The 13,582-nt window shown below is 43.7% G+C and overlaps 1 protein-coding gene across 8 annotated transcripts in view; it reads right to left on the reverse strand.

The window, feature by feature from the left end:
* Positions 1-3,618: 3,618 nt before the first annotated feature.
* The window catches only part of SASH1 (SAM and SH3 domain containing 1), a 1,049,232-nt gene continuing 1,039,268 nt past the window's right edge, over positions 3,619-13,582 (reverse strand). For 3 of the 8 annotated variants that reach the window (XM_032274342.1, XM_032274344.1, XM_032274345.1), the window contains 3 exons: positions 11,599-12,752; positions 9,748-9,879; positions 4,054-7,308 (listed from right to left, as the gene is read on the reverse strand). In XM_032274342.1, coding sequence (XP_032130233.1) covers positions 7,045-7,308; positions 9,748-9,879; positions 11,599-12,752 — 1,550 coding nt within the window. In that variant the 3' untranslated portion in view covers positions 4,054-7,044. Of the gene's footprint in view, positions 7,309-9,747; positions 9,880-11,598; positions 12,753-13,582 lie in introns of all 8 variants that reach the window. The other 5 variants (XM_032274340.1, XM_032274341.1, XM_032274339.1 and 2 more) reach the window with 3 other exon arrangements.

Raw genomic sequence — 13,582 nt, forward strand, 5'->3', positions numbered from 1 at the left:
ATTCTCATCTCATAGAGAATGCGTGTTCTAGAGTCAGGTGGATTTGTGTTCAAATCTCCGTCCTGCTACTTGTCAGCCTGAAAAGTGTCTTAGCTTCTCAGAGCCTTGTTATTCAATATTTTCTTTTTCAGTTCCTCACGTGTCAGGCTGTTCCCGGTGCTGGGATTGGAAAATAAGCAAAGTCCCCGTGCTCAGGGACTCTACATTCTGGTCAGACGGGGATAAGAATAAATGCCTACTTAGTGTTCACTGAATGAATTAAGTGTACACATTGCCTCAGGCACTCGGTGTAGTGATTTGCCCAGTGAATAGCTGACCTCTCCACCCTTTCCCTGCTTCCTACCCATTGGAGGACAATTTGTGTCACATATTTGGACTGACCAATAAGAATCTAGAGGACATTTTGGGTGACAGCCTTCCAGTGACACAGAAACTATAGAACTGACTCCCCAAGACTAGAAGATGGTCCCAAAGACCAGAAATTATAGAATAATATGTTGCCTGCACAGCAGAATACCTGCCTCTGATTTTTCTTCTTTGGCTTTATTCTGCAGCCTAGATATTAAACCCAGCTCAAGAACACCCAGCTCAAGGACACTACAATAATGACCAAAATTGAGCTGGTGCTTGAGGATGCATGGGGAGTCTAACGAGCAAATAGCTGAGGCAGCACCTTACTGTGTGGTGTGTTCTCACTGTAATCAGCATCCTCTTAGATGGAAGCACTACATTTCTTCTTTGGTGACAGATGTCTGGGATTGCTCCTTTAACTCTTGGAGATGAAAAGTCAACCACGGAGAGATCACCAAGGGTGAGAAGAGACCCTGGGATGGAAGTCTGAGGCCCCTGAACATTCAAAGGGTGGACAGAGAAAAAGGCTGCCAAAAGGCTGAGAGGCAGTGGCTGTTGGGACGGGAGAGGGCAAGAGGGGAACGGGGAAGATGGAGAAGGGGAGGTGGGAGCAAAGGGCAGCTGCATGCAACGCTGCAGAGAAGACAAGGAGGTGGAAGCTGGGGAGGCCGCACTGGATTTAGCAATGTTGCTTCTGTCCAGGGAACAGTGGGCTGAGGAATATATGGAGGATAGGGAAGAAGAGACAATAGAAGAAACATCATTCAAGATATTTGGCTGTGAAAAGCAAGAGAGTGGATTATGTAGACAAGGAAAACGTGGGTTGGGAAGAGAATTTTTTAAAGGAAAGAGTGGTGAACACTTTTAGCTGGGCATGTATTGTGTTCTGCTTGGAGGAGGCTGGGGGACACGTGACGGGAAAGTGATGCCAGGAATGACTTGAGATGTGGGAGCACCGTCTTCCCCAAGGGAGAGTGTCAATATCAAAACAGAGGACCGTGGGCTGGCAGAAGCGCACAGCATCACCTGCTGCAAGCATGTTCAAGGGAAGGTACAGAGAAGCGAGGGAGTACATGAGGGGCTGGGAGTCCCAGGACAGCATCCTGAGCTACGTAGCGTTAGATGAATGGAGAAACTCCTCCTTGGGCATGGCAGGAGCCACGAGGAAAGACAAGATGAGGATGCCTGGGTGTTTGCAAGTGAGGCCCAACGGAGGGTTTCCATTATTCTATGACATCGGGGAGACTCGGTTAGGCTGAGGGCCAGGTGGATCAGGAGTTTGGAGCCATAGAGGATGTTGCTTAATGATTTGCTTGTTATTTCTAAGACTTTTGTGTTTCTAACCAAGTCTGATGCGTGGGACACAGCACACTGTTATCCGTATAACCACCTTCTCTGGCCCTCTCTCTCCTCAGGCCGAATCCATCCTCCCTTAGCCCTTGGTACACATCTCTCTTATGGCTCCAATCGTATTCATCATCCAAGTTTTGGGGAAAGTCCATTGAGGATGAATGGGGATGGTGGTGAAAATCCAACCGGATTAGTCTAACTGGTGTGGCTCTCACACCAGTACCCTGGGATCCTTCCAGATTGAACTCAAAATCAGTTTGGTGAGGGTCTTCCAGTGCTTTTGTTACAGTGTGCAGGAGGTGACAGCTAACACCCTTTTTGGAGCATTCTTCTCTGAAGTCATGTAGGAGGGGCGCTGTAGGGGGAATTGGAATACTTCCAAATAATGGTGCCCAGGTTTCCCTGATGAGAGGTTCAGACCTACACCTGAGTGAGCATTCATCTTCTCTTCCTTTCTCCCTCCTCCCTCCTCCTTCTCCTCCCTCTCTCTCACAGACACAGAAACACACACACACACACACACACACTCTAAGCCCTAGGAAGCAGTGTACAGTTTGCTCTGAGGGTCCTCATAGCTAAGAGTGAAGACAGTCATAATTCTGAGGGTTCCAAAATGAATTGTGTGGCTGAACAATAACAACCAACCCCCTTCTCTTTTCTTTTTTCCCTAATCAAATTCATGTTCTTTATAAGTGAATACAACCTAGGTATCTACATACGAAGAGAGGTTACAAGAAATACCAAGACTCCGGCCAGGTTTTCCTAGGAATCATAAGAAAGAGTATCTTCTTTGAACTATTGAATCGTAGGAGTTAGCGAGGGGTTGGGAAGATCTGAGGTTTATGGTTAGTTCTTTAAAATGATGCAGCAGTCAGGCGAACACCCACTCCTAGAATACATAAAATATCCCCATTCACAAAATGGAGGGGAGGAATTGGGAGTAAGATGACTTAAAAGGGAAACCTACATTAAGCTTCCTTTAATGAAACCCACCTTAGTCTATCAAACCGTAAAACACATACATAACTTTAATACGGCAATTCCACATGCATGTGATATAGGTATAGGAATATCTATGATAGCTTTCTCTTCCGTAACAGCAGAAGGGTGCACTTTGAGTACTGGTTAAATAAATGACCTGCATGATAGAATTCTACGCAGCCTTTAAGGGAGTGGGAGAATGCTGACATGGAAGGGCCTCCAAGATATGTTAATGTAAAAGTAGGGTGAAGAGCATGAAAAATATGCTCTCATTTCTGTATGGAGAAATACATATGCAATTATATTTATAAATACAAAAGAGTTTCTCTGAAAAGACAGGCCAACACTGGTTACAGCAGGTTGCCTGTAAGAATGAATGGGATGGCTGGGGGGGAAGAAGAGGGTGATTTTTTAATAGTTTCTCAAATGCATACATTACCCCTCAAAATTTTTTATTACAAACACCCTCTTCTCCCTATAAAATATGTCTTTGTATCAATTGTGGTACACTGCCATTAAAAACCGGTTATTGTCAAGTTGATTAATTTCTAGAATATCCAGACCTAGACTTGTTTTTTCTCTTTCTCCATAGATGTGGGTGGTGGTGTCATATATGTCTATATGAGCAAGTCAATATCCATGTGGACTCAGATTCTTCATTTGAAAATGATGATCTCAGACTCAAGATGACTTCCAAAAAATATCTTCTTGTTCTAAGGTACTATCATTATATGACTCAATTATGCATATTTGAAAACAAAGCAATAAAGCGGTAAAGAGAATCTGGGTGGATGTCAGAGGGTGATTTCTGGTGATATGGCAGAATTACATACAGCCACAATTTTCCCAATATATTTCATTATTTGATCGCTTTATAAATTCCCTTTCATTTCTACTCCATTCATCTTTAAAATACCCAAGAAACAACACAAAAAGCATATTCAAGTGAAGAAATTTATTTACTTGTTTTCTAGGTACATAGATGACATAATTATAGACAAGTTTTGATACATAGGAAAACCCTTCTGTCCACCTCTCTTTATGCTAAATGAATCATCACAATAATTTTTACAATTTTTAAAACAATACACAGCTTTCTTGGGCTGAAGCAATTGCAAGAACATATTGGTACTGGTATATTACAGCTACTTACAATGTTTTTAAGAACAGCAATGGAGAAAAATAAGTTATTTAAATATTGATTTCATATACAGAAAGTGCAATGTTGTTAGTTGTTATATAACTTGCTCGACAGTTTCTTTTCTCTATCAATTTTAGATCAAGATAACTTGGACTCGGACTATTATATTTTTTTCTGAAAATAATACAGTACACGCATGGCAGCAGTGACTTGGTGAGTTGATTTGTTTTGCCGCAGTTATGAAAGCAAACTTGACTATGTCAGGAACTGGTTTCCAATAGGTTAGTAATTTCCAATTTTACCCATACGGGCGGAGGTGGGGTGTCAGGACAGAGAAAAGGGCCTCTGACTAAGGCAAGGCCATGAAACAATATCTTGGTTATCTGGGTACGTAAATTGTACTAGTTGAAGCTGACTGCATTTCATTCCAGACAGCTTTGAAGTGAAAATGATACACAATGTTATGTGTAGCTACCTGAGCCGAACTGCCTTTCCAGGTTTCTTTTGTGCTTTCCAAAGACAACAATTTTCACCATTACTCAAAATTCTGTACCAAATGCAACTGATTAAAACTGGGTATTGCTGAAGCCTACCACCTGTTCACTGACGTCCACAGGCAGTCCCAGACCACCTCAGTCAAACGCCACACCCAAACATTCAGCTTTTCTCAGACCAAATTAAACGTTTAAAGAAAAAAAAAAAAAGACCAAACACTAAAGATATTTTTAAAAATATTTAAAACAACACAACAAAGTAAAAACAACCTCAGACCCCTCAGACTAGACATTCCCACTGAAAAATCTTTGTGGTCCCTGAATTTGATTTTCTATGCAAAGGCATTGATTTCCAAAAAAGGGTGATAAAAATATGGTTTGGCATTCTCAAAATCTCCAGAAAGTTCCCTCTTCTGCTGCGACTTTCACTTACACGAAAATCCTTCACTGGGAATGAAGTAAAACTTGGAAATGAGATTTCTTCCTCTCCTTTGTTACCTCTTACACGACTTTTGTGTGTGGTTTTTTTGCTCAGCTTAAACAATGACAGGATCTGTTCGAATGTCAAGCCGAGGTATTCTGGAAGCAGGAAGAGAAGCCTGTCTACAGCACCCACCTCCACCACAGCACGTGAAACGCACTGAACACTTTAGCAATACGAGAACCCTGCAGCTTCGTTACATTGCAAATAAGCTAGGCCACAATCCGAGAAGACGAATATGAGCTGTTTTTAAGAGTTCAGTAGAAATCTGGCAGCTTTAGCTTTTCATTCTACGTTTCCACAACTTCTTCACGTGGCATCTTACAGAGGATGAAAATTATTAAAGAAACACACATTTCTTTTAAAAAAAAAATGCATACTAATTCATGAAAAAAATACATCACCTGAGAATGTCTTTTTCCTCAGAAACATGGATCCAGACCTAAGCAATATGCTAAAGATGGCTTTGTAGTTTATGAAATCACTTCCCCTCCAACCCAAGGGAAATAATCTGTTTTAATAAGCAGATGAAATATTACAAAACTTTTAATCAAGGGCCTGTGGTCAAGGTGTTTATATTATAAATGATTGATTGCATTTGATGCTTAGTGTTCATAAGGATGTAAAGGAAAATCATTTTGTAAGCAATAGAAACCTAAATAGTTTACTTGTTTAAATTTGCTGTTTGCTAGAAAGGCAGACACTAGGCTAACAGAGGATAGAGGCCGGGCTTGGGGCTCGTGCCTATAATCCCAGCACCTCGGGAGGCTGAGGCGGGTGGACCACCTGAGGTCAGGAGTTTGAGATCAGCTTGGCCAACATGGTGAAACCCCATCTCTACTAATAATACAAAAATTAGCCGGGTGTGTGGTGGATGCCTGTAATTCTAGCTACTCAGGAGGCTGAGGCAGGTGAATCATTTGAATCCGGGAGGCGGAGGTTGCAGTAAGCCAAGATCGCACCACTGCACTCCAGCCTGGGTCACAAGAGCAAAACTCCATCTCAAAAAAGATAGAATGTGCTGGAATCAGTTGTAAAACAATTTAAAGTATGCAAGCACTTAACACATGGCTAATGTGGTTCGTCTGACTCCAATATTGAACCTTTGTTTAAATTAAAAGAATGAACTAAATTTAAAAAGGATAATAGTATTAGTTGCAATACTGAAAAGACTTTTAGAAAACATCTTCTAAATGACTCCCTTTTTAAGAACATCTTTCTGAAATATGCAACCTCACAGTGACCTTTTACAAAGATGATCTGTTAACTGAGGGTTGAATTTCGGGATGGACATGGTCAGGATTCCAAGTCAGTGCTGCAGCACAATGACCCACACAGTAACAATACTAAACTGGTTAAAACAAAAAGCAGTTACTATGAATACAGACGCACACACGCACACGCGCGCACACACACACAATATCTTTGTGAATTTCAGATAGCTTTTTAGTACATTTGTAGTTAGCTTAAAACCCAAAACCAACATGAAGTGTGTGGCTGATGAATACCTATACCAAATAAGCCATGTTACAATGAGATGGTTAGAGAAGCCCAGTTTTGCTGAAAATCTCCCAGAGCGGTTACATGGGAGCCTAGGCTGAAGATGTGGAACTATGGTTATAGGATTGTGGACACTAGTTAGATAACTGCTTCAAAGCTTATATTAAGGCAAATAAAAGCTGATTGCTAGAAAGCAATTATTAAAATGTCTCTTGTTTATCTAAAGAAGAATAGGACTTTTTTTTTCTGGTGCAGCCAGATGTTCTAACTTTTGAACAAATGAGCGTGGTCAACAATGTACAGTAACTCTTGAGTCTATTCCTTTGGCCTAGCTGAGCCCGTCTGGCCCTCGGGCATCCTGCAGGGTGACAGAGAGAAGGGCAAGGGCACTACCAGAGATGGAACAGGCTGCCCCCCCACACCTCCCAGCCTCCACCAGTACAGAGAGACAGACTGGAGCCAGAGCATTCGCAGCCAGTTGGTATCTCGGTTCTCTCATCTTCCGAAAATAACAATAAGTGCTTGTCCTGTCTTTGGAGGTCAAAGAGAACCGCACTTATTTCCTGGAGGGGGCTTTTCTGGAGGAGAGGCGCCTCAGTCCTGTGCCAAGTTTTCGCGCTGTTGGGCCACATGCCAGGCCTTTCTTCTGGATCTGGTCTGCATGTCCAGAGATGGAGGAATTGCATCAGCATCATCTGCACAGTGAAAGGGTGGCTCTGGTCCAGAGAGGCCCATCCAGGGCCTGGCTACATGGCCTCGGGGCCTGGCGGCAGTTTGAAGAGTCTGGCTGCAGATAGGAGCTTTCTTATGTGTCTCTCCTCTGTGATGCCGGCCTCCTGAAGGCAAGTGTGGGACAGAGAAGGCACTTGGCTCAGGGAGCTGAAGCCCGCGGTGGAGAGGGTGCTGGCGTACATGGGCAGGCCGATGGAAATGAGCCAATCCGACACAGACGAAATGCATCCGGGAGAGACAGGCTTCCGGCAGATTTCCGTGAGACCACCGCTTGGAATCTGGATAAATTAAGAAAGCAATATGATAGAAATGCTCCATATGCCATCGGAGGGCTGCTTCGTATGTGTCTAAAAGGGACAGCACTGAAATACTGCATTGCTAGACTGTTATCAGAAAGCGACAATACAATGAGTGTCAGAGATCAAGACTAGCAGGAAAAATTCTTCTCTAAGATGAAGCAAATCCTTAAGGAAGTGTTTCACAGGGTTCTCCAAGGTGTTTGGAATGAGATCAGATCCCACTTATGTGTCCAAGTCCCCAAACTGTAAGCATTTACATATTCTAACATTTTGTTTCACTGAGGATATGCTCTTGACAAGAGCACTAAAGTGGTTTGAAGAGACAAATCTGGGTGATCGTATGAAAAGTAACACTCAGGCGGGGCGCGGTGGCTCACGCCTGTAATCGCAGGACTTTGGGAGGCCCAGGCGGGCAGATCACGAGGTCAGGAGATCAAGACCATCCTGGCTAACACGGTGAAACCCCATCTCTACTAAAAATATAAAAAATTAGCCAGGCATGGTGGCACGTGCCTGTTGTCCCAGCTACCCGGGAGGCTGAAGCAGGAGAATCTCTTGAACCCGGGAGGCAGAGGTTGCAGTGAGCCAAGATCGCACAACTGCACGCCAGCCTGGTCGACAGAGTGAAAAAACACCATAAAAAAAAAAAAAAAAAAAAAAAAAAAAAAAAAACGGTAACACTCAATGGGTAGGGTTTTTATAAAGTAGGCTTTTCACTGTATTTTGAATCTATGTTAACAACCAGAAAATTAAATATTTAGTCAATACAGTTATAAAGAACTTAAACTACAGTAATATCAGGATTGGCTGGAACAGGGAAATGGACATTTAACCCTGACTACTGAGCATATACAGGGCCTACACCTTTCAGAAAGGTGATTTGCTAACAAGAGTGAAAATCTTTGGGATTTTATATAGTTTTCATGAAGCAAACCCTTTTCAAGGAATATATCCTCAGAAATTAACCATGAAAGTCTACAAAGATTTATTCGTAAGGATGTAAAAGGCTGGGAAAATCTAAATGTTTGAACTACGAGACTGACTGCCAGAGTACATTCACCTACCACAATACTCTGAAATACAATAGCATCCCCCTTGTCCACAGTGTTCTTTCTACAGCCTGAAATAGTAAATGGGAAATTCGGAGGTAAACAATTCGTAAGTCTAACGCTGTATGCCATTCTGAGTTGTGTGATGGACTCTCACACCATCCAGCTCTGTCCCACATGGGGCCACCCTCCCTTTGTCCAGCGGATCCACACCGTCTACACTACCGTCCCTCGGTCACTTAGGGGCCCCGAGTCATCAGATCAGCTGTCGCGGTACTGTGGTGCTTGCGTTCAAGTCACTCTTATTTGACCTCATAATGGCCCCAAAGTGCAGGAGTCGTGATGCTGGCCATTTGGAACGTGGCAAAGAGAAGCCATTAAGTGCTTCCTTTAAGTAAAAAGGTGAAAGTTCTTGGCTTAATAAGAAAAGAAAAAAAATTATATGCTGACGTCCCTAAGATCTACGGTGAAAACAAATCTTCTATCCGTGAAATTGTGAAAAAGGGAAAAGAAATGTGTTTATAATATATTCAGGGTTTGGTACTCTTTAGGCTTTCAAGAGATCCACTTGGAGGTCTTGGACCATATCCCTCATGGATATGGGGAGACTACTGTATTGATAATATCAACAAATTTTTTTAGTAACAAAGAAACAGACTAATGATGTGATAACAGCAAACAATCAGGTTTCAATACTGTACATTTACTATTATTCGTGTACAGAGAAACGATTAGACAAGAGTTTTAATGGACAAGTAAAAATTGTGTGTATTTATGGTTTAAAACATGATGTTTTGATAAATGTACACATTGTGGAATGGCTAAATCAAGCTACATAACCCATGGATTGCCTCACATACTATTTTTTGGGGTAAGAACACTTAAAATCTACTGTCCTAGCAATTTTCAAGTATACATTGTTATTAATTGGAGTCACCATGTTGAATAGATCTCTTGAAGTTATGCTTCTAACTGACACTTTGTGTCATTCAGACGGATTTTATTTCTTAAGAGATGGGATCTTGCTATGGTGCCCAAGCTGGCATCAAAATTCTGGGCTCAAGCAATCTTCCTGCTCTGCCTCCCGAGTATCTAGGATTACAGGTGTGCACCATCACGCCTAGCACTAGGCTAATCTTTAAAATGTTTTTCACAGTGTTGGGATTATGGATAATTATCTTTTTCTTTTTTTCTTTCTGAAAGTTTATTTTTAAACATTTCCAGGCTGACCCATGTATTGCTTTCTCCCCAGCGGTCTCCTTTCCATAGCTACACAAGCCCTTGCCTACTTGGCAGCTGTCAGTATGCTCATCACTAAGTGTGGTAACTAACTGTGCCTCAGGAAGCCGGGGAACTGTGGGCTGCTCACCGCCATTCGGTGCTGCTTCCGAAGCTGCTTCACCCGGATTTGGTCCATGTTGGTGGCGACGTCCCTCTCGGGCTGATCCAAGTCCTCTGCGTATCTCTGCACCAGGGCTTCAGGAATCCCACAGCGGCCATGCTGCCAGGGAGAACAGAAATGTGGCATCAAGGGTTATAAGGTTTTTTTTTTTCCCTTTCCCTAAGATACACCAAACATCACGTAGGGTCTCGCTCTTGTCACTTAGGTTGAGTGCAGTACTGTGATCATGGCTCACTGCAGCCTCAAACTCCTGGGCTCAAGTGATCTTCCCGCCTTGGCCTCCCAAACTGTTGGGATTCCAGGAGTAAGCCACTGCCCCCAAACCAAAAGTTTTCATCTAAAATGAATATATTTTCTTTATGAGTCAGGATGGATGCTTTAGAGGGAATACTTTTACATCTTTGTCTTGCACTATTGAGCTCTAGGAAAATGTTTGGAAGCATAGTTAAGGCAGAATACAATTATCCTACACTTTTCCGGCCAATGCCCTCACCTCACTCAATCGGATCATTTTGCAAAATAGAATTCCTCCAATGCTATTGAAGATAGTCTTCTAAACTGCAGGAGAGAAGGGCTAACTTCTACTTTACAGACATTCAACTGTTTGCACTTCATCTGCTACAAGTTATACTGCCAGCTCACTAACCCAGCATTTACTGTCTGGTATTCTCTTTACTTTTTATTTAAAGAGATTTACTCATGAAATCTTGGCCGGGCACGGTGGCTCATGCCTGTAATACCAGCACTTGAGACAGCAGAGGCGGGTGGATCACGAGGTCAAGAGATCGAGATCATCCGGGCCAACATGGTAAAACTTCGTCTCTACAAAAAATACAAAAAGTAGCTGGGCGTAGTGGCGGGCGCCTATAGTCCCAGCTACTGGGGAGGCTGAGTCAGGAGCATCCCTTGAACCCAGGAGGCAGAGGTTGCAGTGAGCCGAGATCACACCACTATACTCCAGCCTGGCAACAGAGTGAGACTCCGTCTCAAACAAAAAAGAGATTTACTCATGAAACATCAAGGAGGCTCAGGGAGGTGGACGAGGATCTTATTCGAAGGCATTCATTGTCATGAGAATTTTATAATAAAGGACTCAGCAATGCATCATAACAGGGCCTGTATTTCCTGCAGTAAAGTACCACTGCATCTGTTAACATTGCTTTGTCTTCGGAGTCACTTGGTATTGGTAGACCTCATTTTTTTTTTTTTTAATGAGAAGTAATTGTTCATTACAGAGCTAAATGTTTTTGGTACAATGGGGGATTTTATATTATCTTTTTCCCATTACCCATACAGATAACTGTATAATCCAATGATCACATCTGAATAGGGTTCTATAATTTTCCAAGTATGTTCACATTTATTTTATTTGCTCCCAGTAATCCCTCTAAGAGGTCTTCACGCAGGTTATTTTTAACCTCAGTTTACCTACGGAGAGATGAAATGGTAGGTGTCAGTATCTGAACACATGAATGTCCAGTAAGGTGTGGACACATGGATTCAGGTGTCCCCTGTCTGCTAAATCGTCCTTTTCAGAAGCCAGTTTTGGCACTAATCATTCTCCCTGCGAAGTATAGCTGCCAAAAACTAAAAGGAAACAAGTAAGAGCAAAACAAAGAAAACTCCAGAGAGGCTGTATTTGCATTTAATCTGGAGCCTGCGTTCCCTCATCAGAAGCTGCTGGCTATGGATCATTCATTCCACCCTCTCAGAGCTGCCCATGCTACTGGGCTGGCTTCAGGGGCAGCTGTGGGCTCATCGCACCTGGCTGCCTGACTTCTACAAACAAAGGCCTGAGAACGTGGTGGGCCCAGATACCTTATCAGAATAGGGCTCCTCCGTGAGATCGATGCCTTCGGCGTGCAGCTTGTTTTCGGTGAGCATTTCCAGATCCACTCCCCGGGCGCAGGAGACCTTCCTGGTCAAAGCCGGGCCCAGCTTTACACCATGCTCCTGGAGGCTCGTGTTCTCAGGGAGCTCTGAGAGCCAGGGGGGCGGCCTTGTGCTTGGTGGGCTGCCAGGCGCCTGCCCTGAGAGAGGCCTGGGAGCCAGTGCTGGGGGACAGTTGCTGGGGCTGGTGGGGCTGGCAGGGCTGCCCCTTTTCACAGGCAGGCATGGTGCATCGGGACTGGGGTGGGTCCCACCAGGGCCCACGGGGACAGGGTGGAGTCCGTTAGCGAGGCGTTCTCTGCTCTTTTTAACAGGAACAGGTGGAGGCTGTGATGGAATTTTTGGCTGTGTTCTTATCTCAGGGACCCTCTGCTCAGCATCAACCCCTTCTTTGGTGCCCAGGGGATGGTGTGTTCCTTCAAACTCATGTCCTTTTTTGTGGCCCTCCAGAGGTGTCCTTGCTACACCATGTTTAGCTCCGGGGGGCTGAGCGTCATAGTTTCTGGGCAAACACTGAGGGGGTGACGGGCCATGAGCAGAGTCTGTGATTGAGCCCTCCAGTTTCTTAGTTGTCAATTTCTGAGGTTCGGAAAATCTCTTGCTTTGGGTCAGTAGCAATGCATTGTCAGCGGCAGAGTCTCGCTCTGGGGGCTGGGCCTTTGTGGTAGGGGCGCTCGTCTTCTGTGGCACTTCGGGTACAATCTGAGGGGGCGGTTCTGTCACCTCGGTAGGCATGTCTTGCTCAGCGCCAGGCTCTGCTTGAAGGTCATCCAGGGAATGGGATCGGGGCCAGGTGTCCACAGTCTGGGGGCCCTCCAGGGTCTCACAGCTCCTGCAGATGGAAACTGGGAGGCTTCTTCGGTTTTTATTCAAACCAGTCACCCCAGGTGGGTCACAGCTCTTGGATGTATCTGGGGCGACGCCACCACCCAGCCTGCCCTCCTCCTGTCCCTGCTTCAGTGCATCCCCAGACTTCATTAAAGGCAACGTTGGATAGTTGCCCAACTGGTTTCTGCTGAAAGACTTTAAGTTGGGCTCGGTGGATGACTTGGCAGATAGGAGGCTCGCTTTCCGAGTCTTGCCTGTGAGACAAGGGAATATTTTACAATCACATTTTAAAAGCAAATCAATCAAATGGATGCATAAAGGGGTGCTAACATAATTGAAATCTCCAACTCCCATATCCCATTGTTCAATTACACTAAAGACATACAATCACCATTTATGACACTGGGTGATAGAGGGTTATTATGGTTCCATTTTTATTTTTAGAAAGAATCCTTAGTCTTGTTAAAGAAATCATGAAGACTGAAATTAATTGGGAGACATGGAGAGAAATATGCTGTGTCAAGCAGGGAAATAAATCTTGGCTTAAGTCTGTGCCCAGCTGCAATTGATGTGAAAAGAGGTTGCTCATCCATAGCCCATATTGATGAGGTTTGTTGGGTGAGTATAGTTTTTCAAGGTCATGATTGAAAAGGAGAGCTGGACTGAATTCCAGAACAGGTTCTATAAATGGTACCCCCTTCAGAGTGAACAGTGAATACTCAAATCCCACCTTCCTTGAAGCCCCTCCTTCTAATAAATTTATCCTAGAAACAACCAACCAACCTGGACACAGACAAGGAAACATATAGAAGTACTTTGCCAAAGAAAATCTACAAAATACTGAGAAAGTTTTGGATCCCAGCAAAGCAACACCCTTGGTTAAAACTGTCAGACTCATAACTGAACTATCAACCAGACATAATCTACTTATCTGTTGACTGGTAATTGATATTAAAATGGTGCTGCTGGATAAGTTTGCCAAAAACTTACAATGCATGGACCAGGCAATGTACTGAACGCTTTGTTTGCATCAATACTTACACACACACACACACACACACACACACACACACACACACACACA

This window comes from Sapajus apella, unplaced genomic scaffold (genome assembly GCF_009761245.1).
Source record: "Sapajus apella isolate SASKATOON/1434 unplaced genomic scaffold, GSC_monkey_1.0 scaffold6, whole genome shotgun sequence".
NCBI lineage: Eukaryota > Metazoa > Chordata > Mammalia > Primates > Cebidae > Sapajus > Sapajus apella.